This window comes from Taudactylus pleione, unplaced genomic scaffold, assembly GCF_031769625.1.
Source record: "Taudactylus pleione unplaced genomic scaffold, aTauple2 ptg001032l, whole genome shotgun sequence".
NCBI lineage: Eukaryota > Metazoa > Chordata > Amphibia > Anura > Myobatrachidae > Taudactylus > Taudactylus pleione.
Genome location: NW_028285433.1, coordinates 13664185 through 13689805, shown reverse-complemented (window position 1 = coordinate 13689805; position 25621 = coordinate 13664185). Strand labels below are relative to the sequence as shown.

The following is a 25621-nucleotide window of genomic DNA, read 5'->3' as shown; positions in this document are numbered from 1 at the left end:
TGGGACGATTGACCAGGGGGAAATAGGGATGGTGCCAGAGGGGAGTTTGAGGAGAGGGATATGTAGAGAGAATTTAATAGCAAGAGAATCCCAAACGGACAGAGTTAGAGCAATGGTAGGGACCATCAGGGCAGAGGGAGTTCTGTGTTTGTAAAGAAGGCATGAAAGGTTAAAAACAGAGGCCCTTATTCAGAGCCGTACGCTCTGAGCAGAGCGCACGCTCTGAATGAGGGCCAGCCTCCCTGAAAATGGAGCGTCCTCCTGGACGCTCGTATAGCTGTGGGTCACCACCCACAGGCTATACGAGCGTGCAGTTTGATGGCCGCGATGGTCGTGACCATCGCGACCATCGAAACTGCGAGCCGGAGCCTGCGGTTGAGGTTTTCAACCGCAAGCTCCGGAGTGATTTTGGCTCTATCAGAGCCAAAATCACTCCCACTGACATCACTAGTGATGTCAGTGGGCCGGCTTCTGACGGGAGGCGTTCCCGTGGGAACGCCCCCGTCAGGGAGGCATGCCCCCGGCACGCCTACCAAAGGGCGTGCTGTCAACATCGACAGCACACCCCCTTTGATCAGACACAACGAGCGAAGGACTTTCCTTCACTCGTCGCGTCTGGCGCATGCGCACGACGGAGCTCCCGTCGTGCGCATGCTCAGTCCAGAACATCGACCCACTTGCGAGCGGACAGCCGCACGCGAGTGGGTCTGAATCAGGCCCAGAGTCAGCTAGATCCTACTCTAGGATTGATTTAGCATTATCGGATAAGTGGAGTTTGACTTCCTTTAGTAAAATTGACATACTCCCTATGACATGGTCCGATCACTCCCCTCTCCTTTTGAAATGGGATATAGGTGTCAGGAAAGTTGTTCCGGACCCTTGGAGGTTAGGTAATTATATTTTCTCTCAGCCAGAGGTATATCAAGCCATACAGGAATCTTTCCCTTTTTCTTGGCACTAATAACCCTGAGGAGTCCTCCGTATTTAATATTTGGTGTTCTTTAAAAGCAGTTGTGAGAGGTTCAGCGATTCAGGCCGCAGCTAGACTCAAGAGGGATTATAAACAGCACTATGAACAAGCGAAAACTGAAGCTGCTAGATTGGAGGAGGCCCATAATGCAGTTCCGTCTAATAAAATGATGTTTAAACAGTTTTTTGGTGCCCGGGTGAGGGTAAATGTTTTATCTCTTCAGGAGCCGCAGTGCAATATTGCACGCCTTAACCATAAATTTTATGTTTTTGGAAATCGTGCTAGTCGTTTGTTGGCTCGTAAGTTACATGGTTGGTGGGCGAAGGAGTGTGTACACCGAATCTATACCTCATGAAGCAAAAGTACTGATACGGTTGAGATTGCCAACGCTTTCACTGCTTACTACACTAGACCGTATAATCTTAGATGACCCTAATACTCCTCGGCTGACTGAGGTTAATATTGAACACTTCTTAAGTGAACTCTCTTTTCCTACTTTGAACTCTGAGGCCTGTCTGTCCCTTAACTTTCCCTGGTCTTTGGAAGAAGTGGAGGTGGCTATAAAATCTATGCCTTCTGACAAGGTGCCTGGTCCAGATGGTTATCCAGCTAATTTTTATAAAGTCTTTAAACTGATCTGGCTCCAGTCTTGCGGTCAGTTTTTAATGAAGCCACTGAAACTAAACAGTTCCCAAAGGAGATGTTAGAGGTGCAAATAGTAGCTATCCCGAAACCGGGTAAAGACCTGTCAAAGTTGAATAATTGAGTGAGACAAGTTCAGTTTAAAATTTAATCGCAGCAACGCCATCTTGCGAATGGCCGCAAGACTCCATTTTGGAAATGAGATCGCAAGACACCATTTTGTGTGGTCAGCATTAATTCAAGTTATAACCCAGGAGCTAAGAACAGATGGCAATGTTTTTGTTAACCTACCAAGGGAAACGGGAAAAACCAGCTTTCTAAGTAGAAGTAAATAAGAAGAGACAATGGGTGTTTTAGTTGATGGAATGTTACAGGAGGCGTTACCAGAAAGACCCCGGCTGTTAGAGGCAGGGAAAGTCTATTTGAAACAACCTGTTAAATGTGTCGTTACATATGCTCCTCCTCTGGGAACCAATGAGATCAGCAGGAAGTTTCCCCTTTGTCCTGTTTCAGTCTGGGGGGGAATAAATACATGTGTCCAAACACTGGTTTGCCAGTTCATGCTGAATTTTGGGTGAACTGAGGATATCTAGTCAGAAGTTTATCTCTGGGTCCGGAGGCGCAGCGTATGTATAACCGTACTTGGTCTGTATTATTTCCTTTTTACGCCTAAATTATGTATGTATAGATTGCGTGTAACTGACTGTACTTTTACCTGAATAATACTTGTGCGTTGGAAACACAGATTCCACTCCTGTCTTTATTTGCGGTTAAACTGCGTACACAATTAGCGTTCTGTTTTAGGTTTTAGGCAGGGTTTTGTCTTAGAGGTTCTAGGCAGGTGAATCTTAGAGGTTTATAGGCAGGTTTTGTCTTAGAGGTTCTAGGCAGGTGAATCTTAGAGGTTTATAGGCAGGAATGTATTAAAAGGTTTATTTACAAGTTTAACAGTGGGGGCTCGTCCAGGATATCACACTATCTGATACACGATAACACTCCGTCAGTCCTCTCTCAGCAAAAGGGTGGAGGCGCCTTTTGAAAGACGCATTAGTCTTTCATTACCACAGTGTTGCTGAGAGCGTACTGCCGGTTATTGTGTAGAGGAAGCGCTGATTAGAATCCAGGGACAAGAGAGGAAAAAGTTTGTTTTCCTCTGTTGATAGAACCTTGTGTTTAGAGGGGTGCCGCAGTATTGAGTATGCGGCTGAGATGCATTTTTGCGTACGCAGTTAAAAAGTCATTATACGCTTGTGTGGTAGTCGCATAATTGTGTATGCGGCCGGCCGCACAATAAGCATATACGCACTTCCGGTTCTGCTGCCACGTGTTTGAACAAAACCATTAAGGTTTACATTTTTTTCTATCTACCAATATCCGGGTTAAACGTTTATTTTCTGCGCAGAGAAAAAGTGTGTAACAGTGAGTATGTGTTGGACAGTTAAGGGTATCATATGATCCTTAAGGGCTAGGTGCAAGGGTTAGCCTAGCCGCTCGGTAAGCAGCTTACCGTTCAGTACACAGAGCAGGTGTATGGTTTGTTATTTTTGTTAGGGACCGGCTCTCAGTGTGACTGCAGTGTTCAATAAAATTTGATCATTGTAGTTGAGCCGCACTAGGTGTGATTGTAAGCTGAGAGATAATAGGTGAGCGTGGCGCATCTAGAAATTTCGTCCATAGGTGAGCGTGGCGCATCTAGAAATTTCGTCCGTAGGTGAGAGTGGTGCATCTAGAAATTTCGTCCGTAGGTAAGTGAAAGTATCTTGATTGTCTTTCACCAGTTGAAATTTTTATTGAAAAGCATAGGAGTTGTCTCAAAATGGGAGCCACGCAAACGGTAGAAATGTTAAGCAATGATGTGCTGCTAATGGAGGCTCCAATTGGATCAGCCCATCGTATTATGCATACTAAGTATGGTACTTATGCAATAAGGTATTGTGATATATGGTTTAATATGACGAGAAAGAGTGTTAGACCGTTTCCTAGACTTGGTAGTTTTGATAAAAATGTGTTAGACAATGTCCAGGATCACATCAGTATGGTGCGATCCCGAGAGAAAAAGATTAAGTATTTTGAATGTTTAAAAATATGGCAGCATGAAGGGGATGCTTGGCTTAAAAATGTGCAAACGACGCAAACTAGCGTTGCGAACGCATTGCCAGAAAATACATCCACGACGCTGAGATGCAATACGGGCGAGCCGCAAATTGGCGCGCACGTGCGGCAAAGTAGCGTTGTGGAGAGTATTGCCAGCAGTTCACACTCACCTCCCCCACCTTATGTGGATGGAGGTGCAAGTATGGTTAGCAAAAATACCAATAAAAATGTAACAAGCAACTTGTACCCTCTCTTAAGCAACCATAAAGAAAGTGTTTATGATATGGATGATGAGCCTATTGTAATGTCTGCTATTTCCCATGCTGTGCAAATGATAGATGCTGCATCACCACAATCACGGGTGGTGCCGCCATCTCCATCGGTAACAGCAAGGGAAGTGTTAACACACTCTGCACCCATAGAGGAAGTTGTTAATACCATACGTAGCAGTAGCAGATTAAACCCCCAGCCAGGTAACCAGGTCAGAGGTAGCAACGCTGCCGGTCTGCATCCCATTCGGACAATAACTGTTCCGAATGGAAATGCAGATGCAAACGGTGTAGTGCCCACGAGGGAAGTAGTAATGCATTGTCCATGGACAAGAGCAGAACTGAATTCCATCATAAATGATTTCCCCAATCCCAAAAAGGAACTAGCCAAATGTCAAAGATTTTTGAGAAATTTGGGTAGTTCTCATGAGCCCACTAATAAAGATTGGCGTGTAGTGTTAAGGGCCTGCCTGCCACACAATACCGACGTGACAAAATTTATCACGGACTGTGTATTGGATGGAGATGTTCCCTTAACAGACCAAGTAAACCAAGGTAACATTTCCCGCATTGTGACTCAATTGGGCGTATATTTTCCAGTAGAAGTTAACTGGAACAAAATCTTCACAATTAAGCAAAAGGAGAGTGAAACTGCAGAAGACTATTGCGACCGGGCTCTGCAGGCTATCACCCAGTACACTGGGATAGAAGATATTAAAGATAGCACTCACCACAGGGGAATGATAGTCACGGTACTCATGGACGGTCTGAAAGACGATTTAAAGATTCGGGTTCAGACCTCACAACCTGGCTGGAGGGGACTTACAATAGATAACCTCATAGAGTCTGCCATAGAACATGATAAAAACATCTCCAAAAAGAGAGAGACCCAGAGCGAAAAACTAATGGCTGTCAGTATACAAGCTCTGGTAGGAATGACAATAACATCACAGCCAACCGACACACCTGCACCCACACACACACCTGCACCTGAACAATTACACGTCCTCACCAATCCCACACCACAGCAAACACATCCTTACCCCACATATCATACACAACCACAGGTCCCATACTCATATCCCCCGCAATATCCTTACCCTCCCTATCCTTACCCATACCCACCACCTTTCCCTCTTGCTCAAATCCCACAACAATCTTTTCATCTACCCCGTTCAAAATTATGTTTTAACTGTCACCAAGTGGGACACGTAAGTAAGTACTGCAAAGCGAAGAACACCACGCAGGAACACGAGTTTCCCATGAGTTCATAGGTAACCCCAGTATCTTCTCCCAGGCCTTATATGACTGTTTATAATTTTTTTCAACCTATCAATGGATCTGTTCTAATGTAAAATGTGGATGATTTATTGTTGTATTTTGGGTCATGTTTAAATGATATTAAACTGTTGTGCTTTATCTCCCACTCATAGGACACAAGGTTGCTAAGGATAAACGGCAGCCATGCCAGGCTGAGGTCGACTACTCGGAAAACTATCCAACCCAGCGGCACAGGCATTATTTAGAGCAGTAGCTATTAATAACAAGATTTAATTGCAGGAACCTGTATGCAGATACTATATCCCTAGAATTATTAAAAGTGATAGGGGGACTTATTTTACAGGTGACGTTTTCAAGAACATGTGTAAGATGATGGGTAACAACACTAAGATTATCCCAGACTGTCTTTTCCTTTATTTGCCCCCCTTTGAGATACTGTCCAAACAGGCAGCCTCATGTGAAAAATTGATAATGAGGTTACTGTGCAGGGTCTCACGAAGATGAATGAGAATAACCGAAATTGGAAGTGTTATTAACTAACATGTCTAATGCAACCTGTCATGATGTCAAATCTGGAAGAATTTGTTATGATCCAAATTTTTTTTAGCTCAGGTTGTTTGACTGATCGGTGGAAAGGTCCGTATCTGACAATACAGCATCCTCAAAGGGTGGCCAGGGAAGACACGTGGATCCATTCCGCTCACTATAGGGAGGTTAACCAACCGGTGGAGATACAAGGCAGAGACAAGGCTGATAACGTGGACCTGTCGATTGCGAGCTTGTGCCGGAAGGATTAAAAAGGTGACGGTGAGATATCTGAGCTAAAGAAATGTGTAGATCAGTGCTTCAAGCAATGGAGTGGTCTGCTGTGGTCATCCTAGTTCTTTTTTTTCTAGAGGTTTTTTTTTTTTTTGTCATGATGTTCTGTTTGGGGATGCTCGGTGTCTGTGATGGGGGACCAATAAAGGAGATGTGAGCTGATGGCAGAGCTGATGGAGTGGAGTCAGGAGGAGGAGTGCTATACCAAATCAGGGGAGTGCCGGTCCAATTTCAGTACAGTAAATTGTTGGGAAAATGTGAATAATAATAATAAGGAAGAACTGTATTTCAATCCTGAGTTATGACGTAGTGTATAACAATGTAGCCTGAGTTTGAGTGGTCGTGCATGGATATAACGTTTATGTTGTTTTAAGTCATCTTAGGTAATGCAGTCCCAACCCCTTCCAAGGCTCTCCTTATAGGATAGGTGCATCCCCACATCTTTCCCATGATCCCTTAAGGATCCGCGGTGTGCGTATAAGGGCAGTTTTATGTCCCTCCCGGAGACGCATTATCTGAATGGTTCAAATGACCATACTGTGTCATACCATAATAACATTGAACGGTATATTCTCATGCATGGCTAAACAGATTCAAATAGCAGATTGTGATAGCATGTTGTTTGCTATCAAAGGGTGGACTGTCGAAGTTGAATAATTGAGTGAGACAAGTTCAGTTTAAAATTTAATCGCAGCGACGCCATCTTGCGAATGGCCGCAAGACTCCATTTTGGAAATGAGATCGCAAGACACCATTTTGTGTGGTCAGCATTAATTCAAGTTATAACCCAGGAGCTAAGAACAGATGGCAATGTTTTTGTTAACCTACCAAGTGCAACGGAAAAAAACAGCTTTCTAAGTAGAAGTAAATAAGAAGAGACAATGGGTATTTTTACATACAAATTGGGAATCCCCGGATGCAGATAAAGTATAGTTGTGGCAATTGTAATATAATATCTACACAATTGGATTTGCCTGAATCCTAGACAAGATGGCTCCAAATCCCACAGTTTGAGGTGATAATACATTTGCACTTCACACAAGAGTCTGTGAGAACAAAAGAGGTTTTGTTTTCCTTTGAACACAGCAGGTAGGGGCCTGCTGACAGAGGGCATGTAGAATTACAACCCTCAGCCATCCACACTGCTGGATGTTCACTTCGTGTATGAGAGATTATGCACTTAAATCTCACCCATTAATAACTAGCGTCCTTATATCAAACCCCGAATACCCACACACTACATATTCGCACATAAGGTTCCATAAGCATCAAAATGTATGATTCAAGTTGGTTAAGTTAGTTTAAATGCTAAGAAATAGAGTTTTTTGATATCTAAGGTATTATACATGATATGCAAGGTATGTTTGGTCTCGTTCTGATGCGTACGCTTTTTACAGAATCCCGGTGTTATCGGTGGAGAGATCGCATCATGCAAACTCAAGTTACGGATCACAGAACTTATAAGCAACAAAATGTTTTAGTTGATGGAATGTTACAGGAGGCGTTACCAGAAAGACCCCGGCTGTTAGAGGCAGGGAAAGTCTATTTGAAACAACCTGTTAAATGTGTCGTTACATATGCTCCTCCTCTGGGAACCAATGAGATCAGCAGGAAGTTTCCCCTTTGTCCTGTTTCAGTCTGGGGGGGAATAAATACATGTGTCCAAACACTGGTTTGCCAGTTCATGCTGAATTTTGGGTGAACTGAGGATATCTAGTCAGAAGTTTATCTCTGGGTCCGGAGGCGCAGCGTATGTATAACCGTACTTGGTCTGTATTATTTCCTTTTTACGCCTAAATTATGTATGTATAGATTGCGTGTAACTGACTGTACTTTTACCTGAATAATACTTGTGCGTTGGAAACACAGATTCCACTCCTGTCTTTATTTGCGGTTAAACTGCGTACGCAATTAGCGTTCTGTTTAGAGGTTTTAGGCAGGGTTTTGTCTTAGAGGTTCTAGGCAGGTGAATCTTAGAGGTTTATAGGCAGGTTTTGTCTTAGAGGTTCTAGGCAGGTGAATCTTAGAGGTTTATAGGCAGGAATGTATTAAAAGGTTTATTTACAAATTTAACAGACCCTACATCTGGAAATAATTATGGACCAATTGGTCTGTTAAACACAGATGTTAAATTATTTTCTAAACTGGTAGCTAACCGTTTAAGGCCCGTATTCAATTTGAGGCGAAAACTCCGGACTTTTCGCCTGCTGGACTTTTTGCCTACTTCGCCTGTTTTGCAGGCAGAAAAGTATTGCACACGTCCCCGCTTATCCCCGTATTCAATTCGTAAGGACACGTAAACGGGACCCGGCGAAAATGGAACAGGCAAAAAGTCCTGTCAATTTTCGGGAAATCATCCTGGCACCCCCCTAAAGATGTCCTGACATGGTGGATCACTATGGGTACCCCCAGTTTTTGCCTGCTGAAGGGAAGTCAGGTTTTTAAATAGCCACGCCAGGTGCATAAATGCGGCTTTGAAGAACAGATGAATAGCATTTAGCTATTTTTTTTGGGGGGGGGAAATAACTTTGCCCATCAAATTTAGGGTACATGAAAATGGGTGCAAGCATATTTTTAAGTCCCTAAAAGTTTTTTATTTTTATTTATTTCTTCAAAAATGCACCTGCCGCTACCACCCACAATGAAGAAAACACTTGCCGCATACTTGGGAACCTCTCTGGAATCAATTTCGCTACTTTAGAAGTTTGTCCCCCATTTTTTTTGTTAATCACCTCCAAAATTCAAGTACATTTTTTGGGGTGTCCTGAGGACTTTTTTAAAAAAAATTTGACACAGAAAACTTTTCGGGGACACTCCCAGGGGTGCAGGCTATTTTTTTTTTAAGCCTGCACCCCAAAACCCTAATTCTGCACTTTTTCTCGCCATGTATTACATGGAGAAAACATCCCCGATTTTTAACAAAGACTTTTCGCACTGGCGAAAAGTCTTTGTAATTGAATACGGGGATAATTGAAACAGGCGAAAATTATCGCCGATAACGGGTTTTCGCTCCAAATTGAATAGGGGCCTAATGGTGCATACACACAGTCAGATTTTCCTTCAGATTTGTACAATAACGATTTTAAAAATCATTCAATCGTTCATATCTGAAAGAAAATCTGACATGACACAAAAACAACGATGAACGATGCGAGTTTCCATTTGTCAGATAACGATATCTGACATCTGATGTGTTTGCAGTCAGATTTAGTCAATTTTAATTCATTTTAATACTGTCTAAAATCATTTGTAGTTCATGAAATCATTGGTATAATCGTTCAAATCGTTTGTCGTTTATATTGTTCGTAGTTCATAGTTTGTCTGACAGATCTGACCTTGTGTATGCACCATAAGTCATCTTTTGCCTGCTATTATTAAACCTGATTAGGTTGGGTTTGTGCTGGGCAGACAGGCCCTGGACAATACGCGTCGGGTTATTAATATTATAGAACATTATGATTCCCTTCAGGAACCACTGTTGGTTTTGTCTCTTGATGCCGAAAAGACATGTGAAAGGCTACTTTGGGAATATTTAAAAGTTGTTTTACGTCGCTTTGGTTTTAAAGATAGAATACTCAACTTCATATTGGCTCTATATACTTGCCCATCCGCTAAGGTGTTTGTTAATGGCTGTCTTTCCTCAAGATTTGACATTACGAATGGCACACATCAGGGATGTCCCCTTTCACCTCTCATTTTTGCACTGGCAATTAGATCTCTGGCTGAGAAGATTAGATCTTCTCAGCCAGAGCATATACAGTCAGGTGCATAAAAATTGGGACATTGACAGAATTTTCATATTTTGGCCTCTATTCACCACCACAATGGCTTTGAAATGAAACAAACAAGATGTGCTTTAACTGCAGACTTTCAGATTTAATTTGAGGGTAATTACATCCAAATCAGGTGAACGGTGTAGGAATTATAACGGTTTCTATATGTGCCTCCCACTTTTTAAGGGGCCAAAAGTAATGGGACTATCAACTCAAAAGCTATTTCTTGGACAGGTGTGGGCTATTCCCTAGTTATTTCATTATCAGTTAAGCAGGTAAAAGGTCTGGAGTTGATTCTAGATGTGACATTTGCATTTCAGGAATCAGTTGCTGTCGACTCTCAATATGAGATCCAAAGAGCTGTCACTATCAATGAAGCAAGCCATCATTAGGCTGAAAAAACAAACCCATCAGAGAGATAGCAAAATCATTAGGTGTGGCCAAATCAACTGTTTGGAACATTCTTAAAAACAAAGAACGCACCGGAGAGCTCAGCAACACCAAAAGACCCGGAAGACCACGGAAAACAACTGTGGTGGATGACAGAAGAATTATTTCCCTGGTGAAGAAAAACCCCTTCACAACAGTTGGCCAAATCAAGAATGCTCGTCAGGAGGTAGGTGTATATGTGTCAAAGTCAACAATCAAGAGAAGACTTCACAAGAGTGAATATAGAGGGTTCACCACAAGATGTAAACCATTGGTGAGCCACAAAAACAGGAAGACCAGATTAGAGTTTGCCAAACAACATCTAAAAAAGCCATTACAGTTCTGGAACAACATCCTATGGACAGATGAGACAAAGATCAACTTGTACCAGAGTGATGGGAAGAGAAGAGTATGGAGAATGAAAGGAACTGCTCATGATCCAAAACATATCACCTCATCAGTGAAGCATGGTGGTGGTAGTGTCATGGCGTGGGCATGTATGGCTGCCAATGAAACTGGTTCCCTTATATTTATTGATGATGTGACTGCTGACAAAAGCAGCAGAATGAATTCTGAAGTGTTTCGGGCAATATTATATGCTCATATTCAGTCAAATGCTTCAGAACTCATTGGACGGCGCTTCACAGTGCAGATGGACAATGACCCGAAGCATACTGCAAAAGCAACCAAAGAGTTTTTTAAGGCTAAAAAGTGGAATGTTATGCAATGGTCACGTCATTCCCCTGACCTGAATCTGATTGAGCATGCATTTCACTTGATGAAGACAAAACTGAAGGGAAAATGCCCCAAGAACAAGCAGGAACTGAAGACATTTGCAGTAGAGGCCTGGTAGAGCATCACCAGGGATGAAACCCAGCATCTGGTGATGTCTATGTGTTCCAGACTTCAGGCTGTAATTGCCTGCAAAGGATTTGCAACAAAGTATTAAAAAGTGAAAGTTAGATTTAGGATTGTTAAGTTTGTCCCATTACTTTTGGCCCCTTAAAAAGTGGGAGGCACATATAGAAACCATTGTAATTCCTACACCGTTCACCTGATTTGGATGTAATTACCCTCAAATTAAATGTGAAAGTCTGCAGTTAAAGCACATCTTGTTTGTTTCATTTCAAAACCATTGTGGTGGTGAATAGAGGCCAAAATTTTAATATTCTGTCAATGTCCCAATATTTATGGACCTGACTGTAAGTATCCTTGGAAGTCTAGATCACTTCGTTATTAGGGGTTAATCTGGCAAGAGATTGTGACATTATTGACTGTAATTATGGCCCTCTATTGAAGGCTTTTAAGAGCTTATGATGGATGGATGATGCATGAGATATCTTGGCTGGGTCGAATTGCTTTTGTTAAAATGCTGCTTCTTCCCAAATTCATGTATCTTTTCCGTACCATACCTAGACCCTTTCCTAATCCTATTTGAAATAACTTTTATCAGATTCTCATTAAATATATTTGGAAAGGGTATAAACCTAAAATAGCAAGGAATTCCCTAAACTTGCTGGAGAAGTAGCCTTTCCAATTCTTGAAAAATACCATTCAGCTTGCCTTCTTAGCCAAGCCAGGGATTGGTTTGTAATCGACTCTCCCAAACCCTGGGTAACCATTGAAAGAGAGTTTATGCATCCTTTTCCTCTTCCTGATCTGTTTTGGCTGCCTCCTTTGGCAATTCCTTCTCGGTCTAGGCTTTGTAAGGCGGCTCAAACTACATTATCAATTTGGCATAAATTTGTTTCTTCTAGTGAGGAGATATCTTTACCTTCTCCAGCTTTGTCCCTTAAAACAGTAGCCAATTTCATCCCAGATTTGCAAATAGGATCCTGGACTGGGGGTAGTCTTTTGTCCCTGTGCAATATTTTTGTAGAAATTTTTTTTTAGCATCTTTCACATATCTCCAAATGCACTATGGGCTGGCGAATTGGTTGCAAGTTGCCTTCCTTTTCCATGTTATTCACTCATTTGAGATCTACTAATCATAAAGGGGGTGTATCTTGGTGGTACCAACATCAGCTATTGACAAATAAAAAAGGGAAATTACTATCTCAGATTAGGTGGGAGAGGGATCTAGCTAGGGCCTTGTCAGAAGAGGAGTGGGATATTATGTTCTGCTCTTGTTTTACAATATCCAAGTGTATCAATCACTTAGAAATGTATTACAAACTGCTTCAAAGAGCATACTTTACCCCAGAGCGGCAACATATAATCTGGTCCTCTGTCTTTCAGTATTACTGGATAAATTGTGGATGTGTGGGAGATATCTTCCATATGTTTTGGTCGTGGCCGCTGTGGACAGCAGTTTTTTTTAATGATTAGCAAAGTAGTAGGGATGCATATTCCTGCAGAGCCTTTGACTGTTCCGTTTCATTTTTATTCTGGGAAGTTGTCCCGTCGAGATAGAGGCCTTTGTAGCTACCAAAATGTGACCCATGATATATCTATTGCCCAGATGTGGAAGACTGCCTCTTTACCCAAGCATTGCAATTATAGAGAATAAAGTCCAAAAACATTTTATTTTGAAACAATGAACTGTAAAAATATTCTTCCTTTGCTAATTCCATTCATATGAAATGGTTCCGTTGGGGGGGATTATAGAGAAAAGCAGGGACACCCCACCTTTTTTAGTGGTTCTTTATTCCCCTCACTCGGAATCTTGAGGAGTTTGACCCTTGCTAGACCTTGTCTCAGTTTCTTTAGTTTTCTTCTATTTCTCTTAGAATTGTTTTAGATATGTACTGTTTCTGTATATTTTTGACCTTTTGTTTTTCTGGATATGCAATATCCCTGGCTCCCCTTCCTTCCCTTTTTAATTTCTGTACCCCCATTTCTTTGTATTAAAATTTCAATAAAAATATTATGAAAAAAGAAAAAAAGTCAGCCCTACCAGGGTTACTAGGTCAACCAATCATTTGGTGCCTTTTGGGGAGTACCAGTCTACTAGCTAAGGCTAGAGGCCTGGTAATATTTAGATTGATGGGAGACCTAGATCCCCAACTACGGACCTTTTGAAAAGGATATCTCTGCGAATGCCGGGTTTCTTGCTATTCCAATTAAACTTGCAGTAAAAGGTTTGAAGTGAAGCGAGGACTCAAGCAGGGACCACTACAGGAACAATCTGGAATAGGTACAGTTAGTTTAGAGCAGTGGTTATCAAACTCGGTCCTCAGGACCCCACACAGTTCGTGTTTTGCAGGTCACCCAGCAGGAGCATAGGTGTACTCATTGACACATTTTAATAGATCCACAGGTGAAACTCATTATTTGATTTGTGATTCTTGGCTCTATTTACTACAATCCGCATATTGAATGCGGATTGTAGTGTGATATTACCGAGTGAATTCGCATTGCGAATTCAGGCAATATCACAGGGATTTACTTTAAATCCCTTGCAGGGACAGAGCTTGCGATAAAGCTCTGTCCCTGCGGATCCCATCCGCACTCGTGTCGCGTTATTTTCGGAAAAAATACAGCGACTAAGAGCCCGCGCATGCATCGACCCACCGTCGCTGCTGCCCCCCCCACCGGCGCTAAGCCCCGCCCCCCGCGACCTCCCCCGCAACCCACCCTCTCTCCCTTCATTACACTTACCTGCATCCTCCTGGCCTCCGGTGATCTTCTACGGGCTTCCCGATCAGGTGATCTCCCATACTGCACTGGGGCCCGATCACCTGATGACCGGGCAGCAGTGCACTGTGGGAGACCAGCTGACCGGAGACCCGTTCACCGGTCCCTGGATTCAGGTAAGTAAAAAAAAAAATGTTTCAAATTTTTTTTTTTCTTTTTTTTTACAGCAATCAGCTTGCGGTCTATTTAGACCACATAGCTGATTACTTGTACCGGCTCCCGGCTCTGCTCTCCCTGTTAGAGCAGAGTGGGAGCCCGGTAACCGGGGGAGACCCTGGATAACGCCACCTCCAGGTGGCGTTATTATCACAGGGGTTCCCCCAGTATTTTTTTACAATTTATTTTTAGTAACTATGGTCGGATCACATTTCCCATTACAATTATGGGAAATGCGATCTGCTTTACTAAAAATAAGTGATACTAGGGGTTGGAGTAGAATTTTACTAATTCTACTCCAATTGCCCTATAGTAACTAAAGGTGAAACTAAAATAATGTGAAAAGGGTGTGAAAACACCCTTTTTCACTTTATTTTAGTAAAAATAATGTTAATAAATAGAGCCCTCTGTCAGGAGACTTGGAAAATATGCACTGTTTGGGGTCCTGAGGACAGAGTTTGAGAACCTGTGGTTTAGAGAACATTAATTTTTATCACATTTATATGGCCGGTCCAGGATATAAAGTATTTCAGCCAATGAGAGGTAGCCTGCTCCACGGCCTGGTAGAAGGTAGGACAATTGGCTATGTACCAACAGTGTTTTGCTGGTGTTGTTAAATATCAGTGTGTTTTGTACCACAAATGTGGGAGCAGGTTATCCGTTTTGTTGCTGCATTTTTCTACTAAATACCAAAATAATAGGTCCAGCTAAATGCTGAAAAAAAAGTTAACTATTATACTGTGGAGATGTATTTTGCAACTGTTTTTATCGATTTAAAATTAAACTTTTTTTTTTTACCAATTTATTACTATTTGCAAAAAATACTATGGACTTCTGATTAATGGGAGAATTTGATACACAGAGATTTATATATTATAACAAATGCATGTTGAAATTTAGCACAATTGTACAAATCTGACAGATACCTCTTTTCCGCCAAAAACCTAGGGACTGCACTGGCTACACTGTAACTGGCAGTGGCTTCACTTTGGAAGCACTACCCGCCAGTCACATACACAGCAGGCAATCTCAGGGAACCACTACTGTGGGCATTGTGTATTACGGGGCACTACTACTATAGGCATTGTGTAAAAGGGTCAATAACATGAATAAGAGACACTACTATGTGGTGTAATGTGAATCGGGCACTGTGGGTCTCATTCAGACCGTCTCACGAGTGCAGGACGCTCGCAAGCGGGTCAATGGTACCCAAATGCGCATGCGCACGACGGAGGGAGCTCCGTCGTGCGCATGCGCGAGACCCAAATAACGACGGCCAAGCAGTCGTTATTGGTCTCGCACTAAAGGGGGCGTGCTGTCGATGGTGACTGACAGCACGCCCCCTTTAGTGGGTGTGCCGGGGGCGTGGCTGCCACACGGAGGCATTCCCATGGGAACACCTACCGCCTGGGTCCGGCCTCACTGACATCACTACTGATGTCAGTGGGAGTGATTTTGGCTCTGATAGAGCCAAAATCACTCCTGGGCTTGCGGCAGCGAGACCCTACCGCAGGGTCTCGTCGCAAACCCGATGGTCGCGATGGTCTTGACCATCGCGACCATCATCATGGACGCTCGCATAAGCTGTGGGTGGTCACCCACAGCTATGCGAGCATCCAAGAGGCCGCTCCATTTTCAGGTAGGAGGGCCCTGATTCAGAGCAAGCGCTCTGGTCAGAGCGTCCGGCTCTGAATCAGGCCCTGTGTGCGGTGTAATGTGAATAAGATTGTGCTACTGTGGTGTAATTTGAACTGGGGATACTATTGTGTGACCACGTCCCTTCTTTGCAGCACACGCTGTCCCTTTATTAAATATGCTCGGGGGTCTCTAGGACCACTGCATATAACCCAAATGACAGTATTTAAAATAAAATGTATGGACACTTAACACTCAAAACATGAGAGATCATATCAGGGCTGTAACTAGGGGTCTGCAAGCAATGCAGCCACACACAATGCAGGGCTCTGTGGAAAGCACTATCGCTGCCCCACGGCCCTTGCTTCTGGTTAGCAGGGTGCCTGGAACGGCACCCTGCAGCCAGTGCCATCTGGAGCATCCTTCGACCCCGCCCCGTCTGTGTGATGTCATGCGCTTGTGGGCAGGGCTGACAGAGTGCATTGCAGTTCTGTTACAGCACTGGATCATATACAAACAGCGAAAAAATATTTACATACCACCAAATGTGTTCAGCAAGATATAAAGGTTGATGTTTCGATCACATAGACTGGACCTTTGTCAAGACTCAGATGTAAAATTAAGACCACTTGCCTTATGTGTGCAGCTATTGAGGGCTAGAGCTAGTCTTAGCACTGGCCATACCTTTAATCTGTTTTCTGTTCAACTACATGGCAACAGTAATACCAATTTTAATTGTACATATTTTACATTGCATGATACTATAATAAAAATGGATTTTATTGCATAAAAACAAAAGACAACACTCAAATGTAGACATAAAAATCCATTATAAATATAGACAGAATATTATAAAGACAGTTTATCGTAGATCATAGACATGGGTCTTCAGGATTCTGCAACCAGTTCATCAACATGGAATCTATTTGAAATAAGCAACCGTACATCATCCTGTCCAAATAAAAGAATAACATCAAATAAACAGGACAAGACAGCCATGAGAAAAGGCAATTTGTCTGACTCAATGAGCATGATTCACTTCAATGCCATGTTGAATAGTCCCGGGAGGGAGCTCCCGAAGCAATTCAACTCATCACGCTGTTAAGTCAGAGAATACCGGTTCTCGCGACCTATCCTGGATGTTTAGTCACGAGAACTGGCATTCTCCGACTAAAGTGCCGACCGCACTAAGCCGGAAAACAGCCGCGTGTTGTCGGATTTCCCCTCGCATCCCAGGAGGGTGCGAGAATAAATCCTTTAGTCCGCCCAAACATCATGATGAATTGAATAGCTTCGGGAGCTCCCTCCCGGGGCTATTCATCACCACATTGAATTGAATCACACCCTTTGTACAAGTTCAATAGGAATATTTAGAATAAATGGTGATCACTGTGTATAGCGCGCAAATGCTAACACTATGCAGGGCCTCCCCTGGGGTTAACATTTGTGAGTGAGTGGCTGGTATTCCTGGTGAGTGCCATATTGATCAACCACTAATTACAGTACTGGTAGAGACTAAAATTATTATTAACCCAGCACTACAAGCAATACAATATCTGCTGCCAAAGGTTAAGGATATCTTTGGAGTTCTGTCTGTAGGACACTGCATTACAAGAATAGATTTAGTACAAGCTTATTCACAAATGAAAATTATTGACAAACACATTTAATTCAGTACCATTATCTTGTCTTTTGAATAGCTTCAGCTGCAATACATTGGCAAGGGCCATGGATCAAGTGTTATAGGGGAATACCTGCTACTGATGTGAATGGCCAAATATTCTCTGAAGCGCTGTGGAATATGTGTGCGCTATATAAATAACTGGTAATAAATAAATACTGAATGTTACTTATGCTGGCCATACACGCTACAATTATCGGGACGATCCGCCCGATATCGGCGGATCGCCGCGATAATTGTAGCGTGTGGGGAGGCGACAGAGGGTTAAATATTGCTCGGTCGGGCATGCTGGATTGTCCAGCATGCCCGTCCGATGCGATATTTCCCGTTAAACTGTCGGCCGCATCGGGCAGTGTATGCCCAGCGCAGCCGACAGACAGACATTTCCTCTGTTCCTTCCTATGGAAGGAACAGGGAAATGTCTCCTCCCCCGGGGGCGGAGCGCAGATGTCTGCTGAATACACTGTGAGAGAAATCTCAGTGTATGCCGGCGACTTCTGCGGCTGGCAGCCGGCCAGATAAAATGTCTGTCGGTCTGACAGACACTTTATCTGGTAGTGTATGCCCAGCATTAGATGTTATTTTTACAGGAATTGATAATTTTAACAAACTTAAGTGTACTCACATGATTACATGAATAAGGGCTGAGAACCTTTGAGATAAATGGGAGTATTTTAAACAGAAGAGACTTTTCTTACTGTGGATGTGTATTGGACAAGTAAGGCCTGCACAGGTCTGAAGACAAAATTGAAGCAGTACTGTAAGAACCATGTCAGGGCCGCAACTAGGGGGGGGCTGGAGGTGCACGTGCACCGGGTGAGCCGCTGTACCTGGTGCCAGTGACCTCCAGCCCGGCGCTGCAGAGAGGCTCCAAGCCGGACGTCCGCTGGTAATATTTATTACCAGCGGGCGCCCGGCTCCTTCTCTGCAGCGACGCGGTGTAGCCGGAGCCGGAGGCTGGAGTTCTCTCCCGAACTCCAGCTTCCGGCTCTCCCCACGGGCACTATGGGGGAGACGTCATGACATCTCCCCCATAGTTCCAAGGAGCAGCCGGCGGACCGGACGCGACGCTGGATGCAGGAGCGGGGTTCAAGGTAAGTATTTTTTTTTTTAATAAGCTGCACTACAGGGGCATTATTATGGGGGCAGGGGCATTACCACAGGGGCATTACTATGGGGGCATAGGCAATAAGGGGCATTACTAATGGGGCATGAGCACTACAGGGGCATTACTATTGGGGCATGGGCACTACAGGGGCATTACCACAGGGGCATTACTGTGGGGGCATGAGCACTACAGTTGCATTACTGTAAGGGCACTACAGGGATATTACTATGGGGGCATGGACAATACAGGGGCATTACTATGAGAGCATGGGCACTACAGGGGCATTACTATGAAAGCATGGGCACTACAGGGGCATTAATATGGGAGCATGGGCACTACAGGGGCATTACTGTATGGTGGGCACTACAGGGGCATTACTATGGGGGTATTAACATATGGGCATTACAATATGGGCACTACTGCAGGGGGAATTACATGGGGGGCGCCAAATTACTGTCTTGCCCCTGGTGACAAAAATCCTAGTTTCGGCCCTGACCATGTCCAGAATCCATGGCCGAGTTGAGAACTTATCCAGATCTAGTGAGCAATCGTAAATTTCTGCCTCAATTATCAACAGTGTTAAACCCATTGAATGCATTCTTACAGAAGGGAGAAGGGAGCATCATGGAAATGGTCTACAAACTGTGAAAAGCTTATTTACCTCTTGGAAAGCCTATCACAAGAAGACTATCCTCCTGTCTGCAAACCTTCAAGCATTCCCCAAAAGCTACCTCTTTAGACAAGCTTCTCGGATTCCAGAACCACCTACATAACCTCCACAAGCTATCCTACCCAATTACATCTTATCTATTCAGTCCATGCACAACTTTACATATGTTCTGTTTCTACACTCACACATGGACCAATATGCAAAAGGTAGCATCTATCCTTGTGTATCAATGCCTAGTTCCCTATAGATTACACACTTGCAAGCAGGGCCCCTTACAGTACCTTTAGGTCTGTTTTAAAACTTATTACCCGGTCTTGTTCTATTACTGTTTATTCCCAATTGTAAATAGAATATGCTGGTGCTATATAAGCAAATAATAATAATAAATAATTTTATTTATATAGCGCTTTTCTCCTAAAGGACTCAAAGTGCTTTACATTTGCCTTTACAGTACAAAATAAGCTTAAACAAGGGACATTAGTGAAATGCTTGGGTGAAGAGGTGAGTCTTGAGTCTATTTTTGAAGGATTCTAGAGTGGAGGCATCTCTAGAACTGTGCGGGGAAGTGAGTTCCATAAGGTTGGAGCCCCAAAACTGAAAGCTCGACCCCCAGACGAATTCTAGGAGATTCTAGGTACTGTTAATTGCTCTTAGTCAACGGATCGCAGTACTCGTGTGGGACGGTACGGAATCAGAAGCTGCTTTAGGTACCTTGGGCCATGGTCATGTAGGGCTTTGTAAGTTAGTAATCCAATCTTGAAAACAATTCGCCAACCAGACCCAGACAAGAACCATCCAACCAGACCCGTTCCAGCCACATAACACCCACTCTCTACTCCCTTCACTGGCTGCCATCTGACAGGCAGCCAGTGAAGAGAGTACAGAGTGGGTGTTATGTGGCTGGAATGGGTCTGGTTGGCTAATAGCCTGGCAGCTGCGTTTTGTACCATTTGCAAGCGGTGCAATGCTTTTGCTGGGAGTCCAAGGTAGAGGGCGTTGCAGTAGTCTAGGCGTGATGATATAAATGCATGTATGACTTTAAGCAGATCTGAGGGAATTAAGTGCTTGATTCTGGCAATGTTCCTCAGATTAAAGAATGAGGATTTCATTATGGCTGATACCTGAAGTTTAAGTGGGTTCAGTTGCAGCCAACTGGCACTGATACACTCCTGAAGCTCAGCTAAGCAGCCATTTACGGTTGTTATGGGGTCCTTTGTACCTGGAGCAAAGGACAGGTACAGTTGCTTATCATCTACATTGCAGTGGTACACCAGGCCATGACGTCTGATTATTTCACCCAATGGTTGCATGTATACTGCAAGAAGCATGGGAGATAGTATAGAACCCTGTGGGACACCGCATGGAAGTGGCACTGGTGATGAAGAGTTTACTCCAGAAGAAACGCTCTGTGACCTGCCCATCAGAAATTATTTGACCCAGCTAAGGACTGTGCCATCCAGTCCACAGAAATTTTTCAGGCGCTCAATTAGAATCCCGTGGTCAACAGTATCAAATGTTGCTGAAAGATCCAGAAGGATTTATATTGATCAACCACCTCTGTCTCTTGCCATCAGAAGAACATTAAGCACACATACCAGAGCTGTTTCAGTGCCATTTCTTCTCCTGAATCCTGACTGGAATGGATCATAAATATTATGGGTAGACAGGTGGGTTTCCAGTTGCATTGCCACTACTTTCTCAATGACCTTTCCTAGAAAAGGAAGGTTTTATACTGGTCTATAGTTGGTCATGCATTCGGGGTCTAAATTAGGTTTTTTAAGAAGTGGTCTAGCAATTGCTTCCTTTAGCGGTTCTGGAAAAATGGCTGTTTGCAAAGAGCACTGAACTATTTTTGCAATTGCACGGCCCATCATGTCCATACACCCTAAGAGAAACTTATTTGAGGCAGGGTCCAGATCACAGGTGGTGGGTCGCAACATTCTGATAATTTAGGCAATGTCTTTTACATCCACTATGTCAAAGCTGTTCCAGGGAGAAAGGTGGCTTACCTTTGCAGGCTTGGTAGTTTTGCAATCCTTTGATGGCACTGTGGGGATTCCAGGCCGGATGGAGGATACTTTATCTGCAAAGAATTTTACAAACTCATTGCATCTGGACTCAGAGAGGGTTTCATCAAGCTGCAGGCATGCTGGTTTGCAAAGCATCTCCACTGTACGGAAAAGCTGAGCTGGCCTATTGTTTGCTGCCTTGATCTCATTTGAAAGGAACTCTGTTTTCTTACGGGTGAATGTTGATTGATGTTCTCTAATATGTTTGATTAGTGTCAACTTATCCTTTGCCAGGTTATTCTTCCTCCATCGTCTTTCAAGTCTACGCCCTCTTTTCTTGAGTTCACTAAAGGGGCTTGACTGTGTGGTATGTGGGGTCATATACGCACAGGAGCGATAATATCCATTGCAGCTGTCACATCTCTGTTATAGTAATGGACTAAAGAACAAGGATCTTCACAGGCCCCCATTACCGCAGAAAGATCCAGGTTTGCTGCAAGACACTGGGGGGGGGGGTCATGCCTCTCCTTGGACGATACCTTGTCAAGTCCATGGGTAAAGTTCTATTTTGAGGGGTTGCAACTGAGAAGCGAATTGAGTGGTGGTCTGACCACATGACTGGGTTTATATTTAGGTCAGAGACTTCTAATCCAATCTGGAAGACAAGATCAAGAGTGTGACCACTTATATGAGTAGCTGAGGGAATGACTTGTGTGAGGCCCAGAGCATTCATTGTGCACAGGCGATCTTGGCCAAGGCGAGAGAGCTCATCATCAACCCATGCATTGAAATCCCCAAGGATCAGCCATCTTTGATGCTCCAGAACTAGTCCAGCAACAATATCTACAAATTCTTGTAGAAATAACTTTCCATCTCCAGGGGGGCGGTAAATGAGAAATACTCTGAATCCTAAGTCTGTAGAACTCCGAGCAGCAATGCACTCAAATGAGTGAGTAATTTCCATTGGGTGGACCCCAAGTTTATGTTCTTTTTTAAAGCAGATTGCCACTCCCCCTCCCCTGCGGTTAAGTCTTGGGTTGTGAATGACATCGTAATTTGTTGGAACTGCAGCTTCATAAATAGGAGCTGCATTTTCATCTAGCCAAGTCTCTGTAATACAGGCAAGATCTGAAGATTCAATAAGGTCAGCAATTGTAGCACTCTTGTTTCTTATAGTTCTGGCATTACAAAGGACGGACCTGATTGGGCATACCAGAGGGCCTGTAGTTTTCTTTATATTGAGTGTGGGGGCTCTGGGGATGTCAGTCACAGAGCGAGAGTTTACAGGTCTGTTCTTCCAAGCACAGGGCCGTTTGATAGGTACCACTTCTATTTGTCCCTATATGAAACTGGTGAGCCTGAAGGCAAGGAACTTACGTGGTTACAGCGGATAAGAGACTTTCGTTCTCGCTTCCCACGACTGCCCCATTGAGTTTTTTTTTTAAATGCCAAGGGATTTAAGAATGGAAGCCTGTGCTGGATCAATAGGAACTGCTGCTCATGGTGAGCGGAGTGAAAGCATAAAGCTGGAGGTGTAAAAATACATTGGGTCATCGGTGAGAGCATGAATTGCATTTGATGATGAGAGAAGATTAAGCAGTTTTTATTTTTCTGTTTTCTCAACTCGGTGTGTGATCCAGAAGTTATAATGGGATTCATGAGCAGCCTAATTTAATTTGGCTATTTCTATGTCCTGTTGCTTCTCTCTTGTACAAAAGGTATATTTTGAATAAGGAGTATCTAATAAGCTAACTTGTCTTTTCAGTTGATAATTTAGTCATACTTAAAAGAAGGCTTGTAAAAGGTGTTAGAAGCCATTCCTATTGTATAGGTGTGAAAATCCCAGTGTGAGGCTCCTTTTGAAGTGGATTTTCTGTGCAATGGTAAAGATAACATGTCTCCAGGAAGAAAAGAAGAAAAAAAAAGGGATCCTGTTTTAAAATGACCAGACCTCCGGATTTCAGAGACTGGGGATACTGTATTTCAGATTATTAATGCAAGAAATGAGTTATTTGCTGAGAAGAGAACAGAGGTGAATGATGTCTTAGGGGGAAGCTGGAGCCAAAGATAATTTGTATTCCACAGTACCTTGCTCTGGGGTGTCCACTGCAGAGGTAATGCCAGTCTGAGTTCTAGTGGAGAAGGTAGAGGTTTCAATCCAATCCAATGTGAATCTCAGTGCAGGAATGTAATCCGTTGATTTTGGAGAGATGTCCATGTAGTGCAGTACAGGTTAAAGGTAAGTCCTTGGATATTTCTTGTGCTTCTGATGTCACTTGTGTAGAATTTAAGCTGTTTTATGGAGATGTTCAGGAGCACGTAAAGGGTGAGGCAGCCATCTTGGGCGCCTAGGGAGTACAGATCACATTGGACAAGGTCCTCACCCACTTTAATTCATCTCTACTTACCAAGCTTTCCAATATCTTGTATGGGTAGTTAAGGGATTTCATCATTATCTTTATAGACAGATGTTCATAATAATATGTCTCTGCATACAGTAACACCTGGATATATAACATTATTTATTACATGTAGGGAATAGGGGATGTCTGTATGGAAGCTAACATTTTTCCACAGTTCATATTGGTCTGCCCACCAACTTTGTGTCTCTTTATTCTGTCCCTAGAAAGGTGTGTCTGCTATGACAGTGGCCAGATTACAAAATAAGGAATTCTTGGGACCTCTAGAAATTGGTCAGATAGTGTTAGCACATGATTAAGGGGCCTATTCATCATCACTTATTTTTCACAAAAGCATGAGATTTGCTTTTCACAAAAGTATGTGAAAATGTTAGTGTCGGGGCTATTCATCAAGTTCTGAAAAAGCATTTTTTTCTAAACTTGATGGTGTTAATGAACGCTGGCGTTCAGCTCCCGATCACCTTCACAGGCTGCTGTTTACACGGCAGCCTGTGAACATTTACAAGGCAGCCACAGTAGAGGAATCTATTCAGATCCCTCCCTGCTGTGTCTGCACTGCCGAGCCCCAGAGCTCTCACTCCGGGGCACTGCAGACATGTGGCCCGGCTCACCGAAAGAAGACAGGTGAGCTGGGCTAAGGAGAAGAGGGGGTTTGCAGTAAAGTCCGCAGCTTGAAGAAATGTAGTTAAATCTAAGAGAGAAGTCTTTCACTTCCAAAAAACTGCTTCGTAGAAGGTGGTGATAGTTTAGGGCAGGAGGCATGATGAATGCCTCCTAAACAGTGTTTGAACTCGCAACGAGTTCAAAGCATAATTATCACATGTTATAATTATGTTTTGATGAATAGGCCCCTAAATGAGAAGTGGTAAGGAGGAAAAACCATTCCAATGGCAGGTCCTTTAATATATACTGTCGATGTTGGAGAAGGCTTATGGCATCGCCAGGTAGATCAAACGTTAGTGAACAAGGGAGGTCCCAAGCTCAGACAACTAATCTGTTCAGATATTGAATCAATTCAAGAGCCATATGTGATGCTGGTTGCTTCTACAGAGATGTAGATTTAGCAGGATGCGACTTTAGAGATTGTAGTTGTCACATCAGTTATCCAACAAGAATGGTGCATATTCAACTGTATTCAAGGCAGTCCCAGAGTCTCCAGAGGAAGTACAACTTCCGGAGTCCTATGCCCATGGTTTCACAGCCATTATCCTGAAAAATAATGGAGACTTCCTCAAAGGCTCAATTTAGAGAGTGTAAACTATTTATACAGTGAATGCATTTGTGTACAATTATTCTGTTGTATGCTCATCACTTTGCTATATATATATATATATATATATATATATATATATATATATATTTATATTAGGGGTGAGCGGGTTCGGATTTCTGAAATCCGAACCCCCCCGATCCGAGGCCGATCCGAGTCAGGCTCGACTTTTCCCGCCTGACTCGGATCTGAAATCGAGGCAAAACGTCATCATCCCGCCTTCCGAGTCTCGCGGGTTTTGGATCCTATATAAGGTACCCGCGTCGGCGCCATTTTCTCACTCGGCTGTGGACAGTGAAGAGGGAGGGTGGGAGTTAGGGCTGGCTGGGCTGTGTAGTGTAGTGTAGTGCAGAGTAGTGTTGTGCTGTGCTGCTGTTGTCCACTACTTCAAAGTCCATAGGGGCTGGCTGTGTTGTGCTGTGCTGCTGTTGTTAATAGGGGCTGTGTCCACTACTTCAAAGTCCATAGGGGCTGGCTGGACTGTGTTGTGCAGTCAGTTCTCCATAGGGGCTGTGTCCACTCCAAAGTCCTGTGCAGTGTCCCAGTCCTAAAGGGGTGCTGTAGTGTTGTCCAGGGGGTGCTCTGTCCATCAGGGGTGCTCCCCCCAAGTGCTAAAAAAATAATATTTTTTGTGTGTTTGTGAATTGTGTGCGCAGTAGCCGCACGTGCATCAACAAAGTAGTGCCAAGCGTGCGCCTGTGTCATAAGTAAAGGGCCGGCTGGCTTGACCATTAAAGGGTGCTGTAACCCCCAAAGTAC

The 25621-nt window shown here is 43.5% G+C and overlaps 1 protein-coding gene across 2 annotated transcripts in view; it reads right to left on the bottom strand.

The window, feature by feature from the left end:
* Positions 1 to 16356: 16356 nt before the first annotated feature.
* LOC148454107 (CTD small phosphatase-like protein 2) overlaps positions 16357 to 25621 on the bottom strand; it is a 34302-nt gene continuing 25037 nt past the window's right edge. Inside the window, exon 11 of one of the 2 annotated variants that reach the window (XM_088461275.1) lies at positions 16357 to 16655. In XM_088461275.1, coding sequence (XP_088317401.1) covers positions 16593 to 16655 — 63 coding nt within the window. In that variant the 3' untranslated portion in view covers positions 16357 to 16592. Of the gene's footprint in view, positions 16656 to 24245; positions 24802 to 25621 lie in introns of those variants that run through there. The other variant, XM_088461274.1, reaches the window with a different exon arrangement.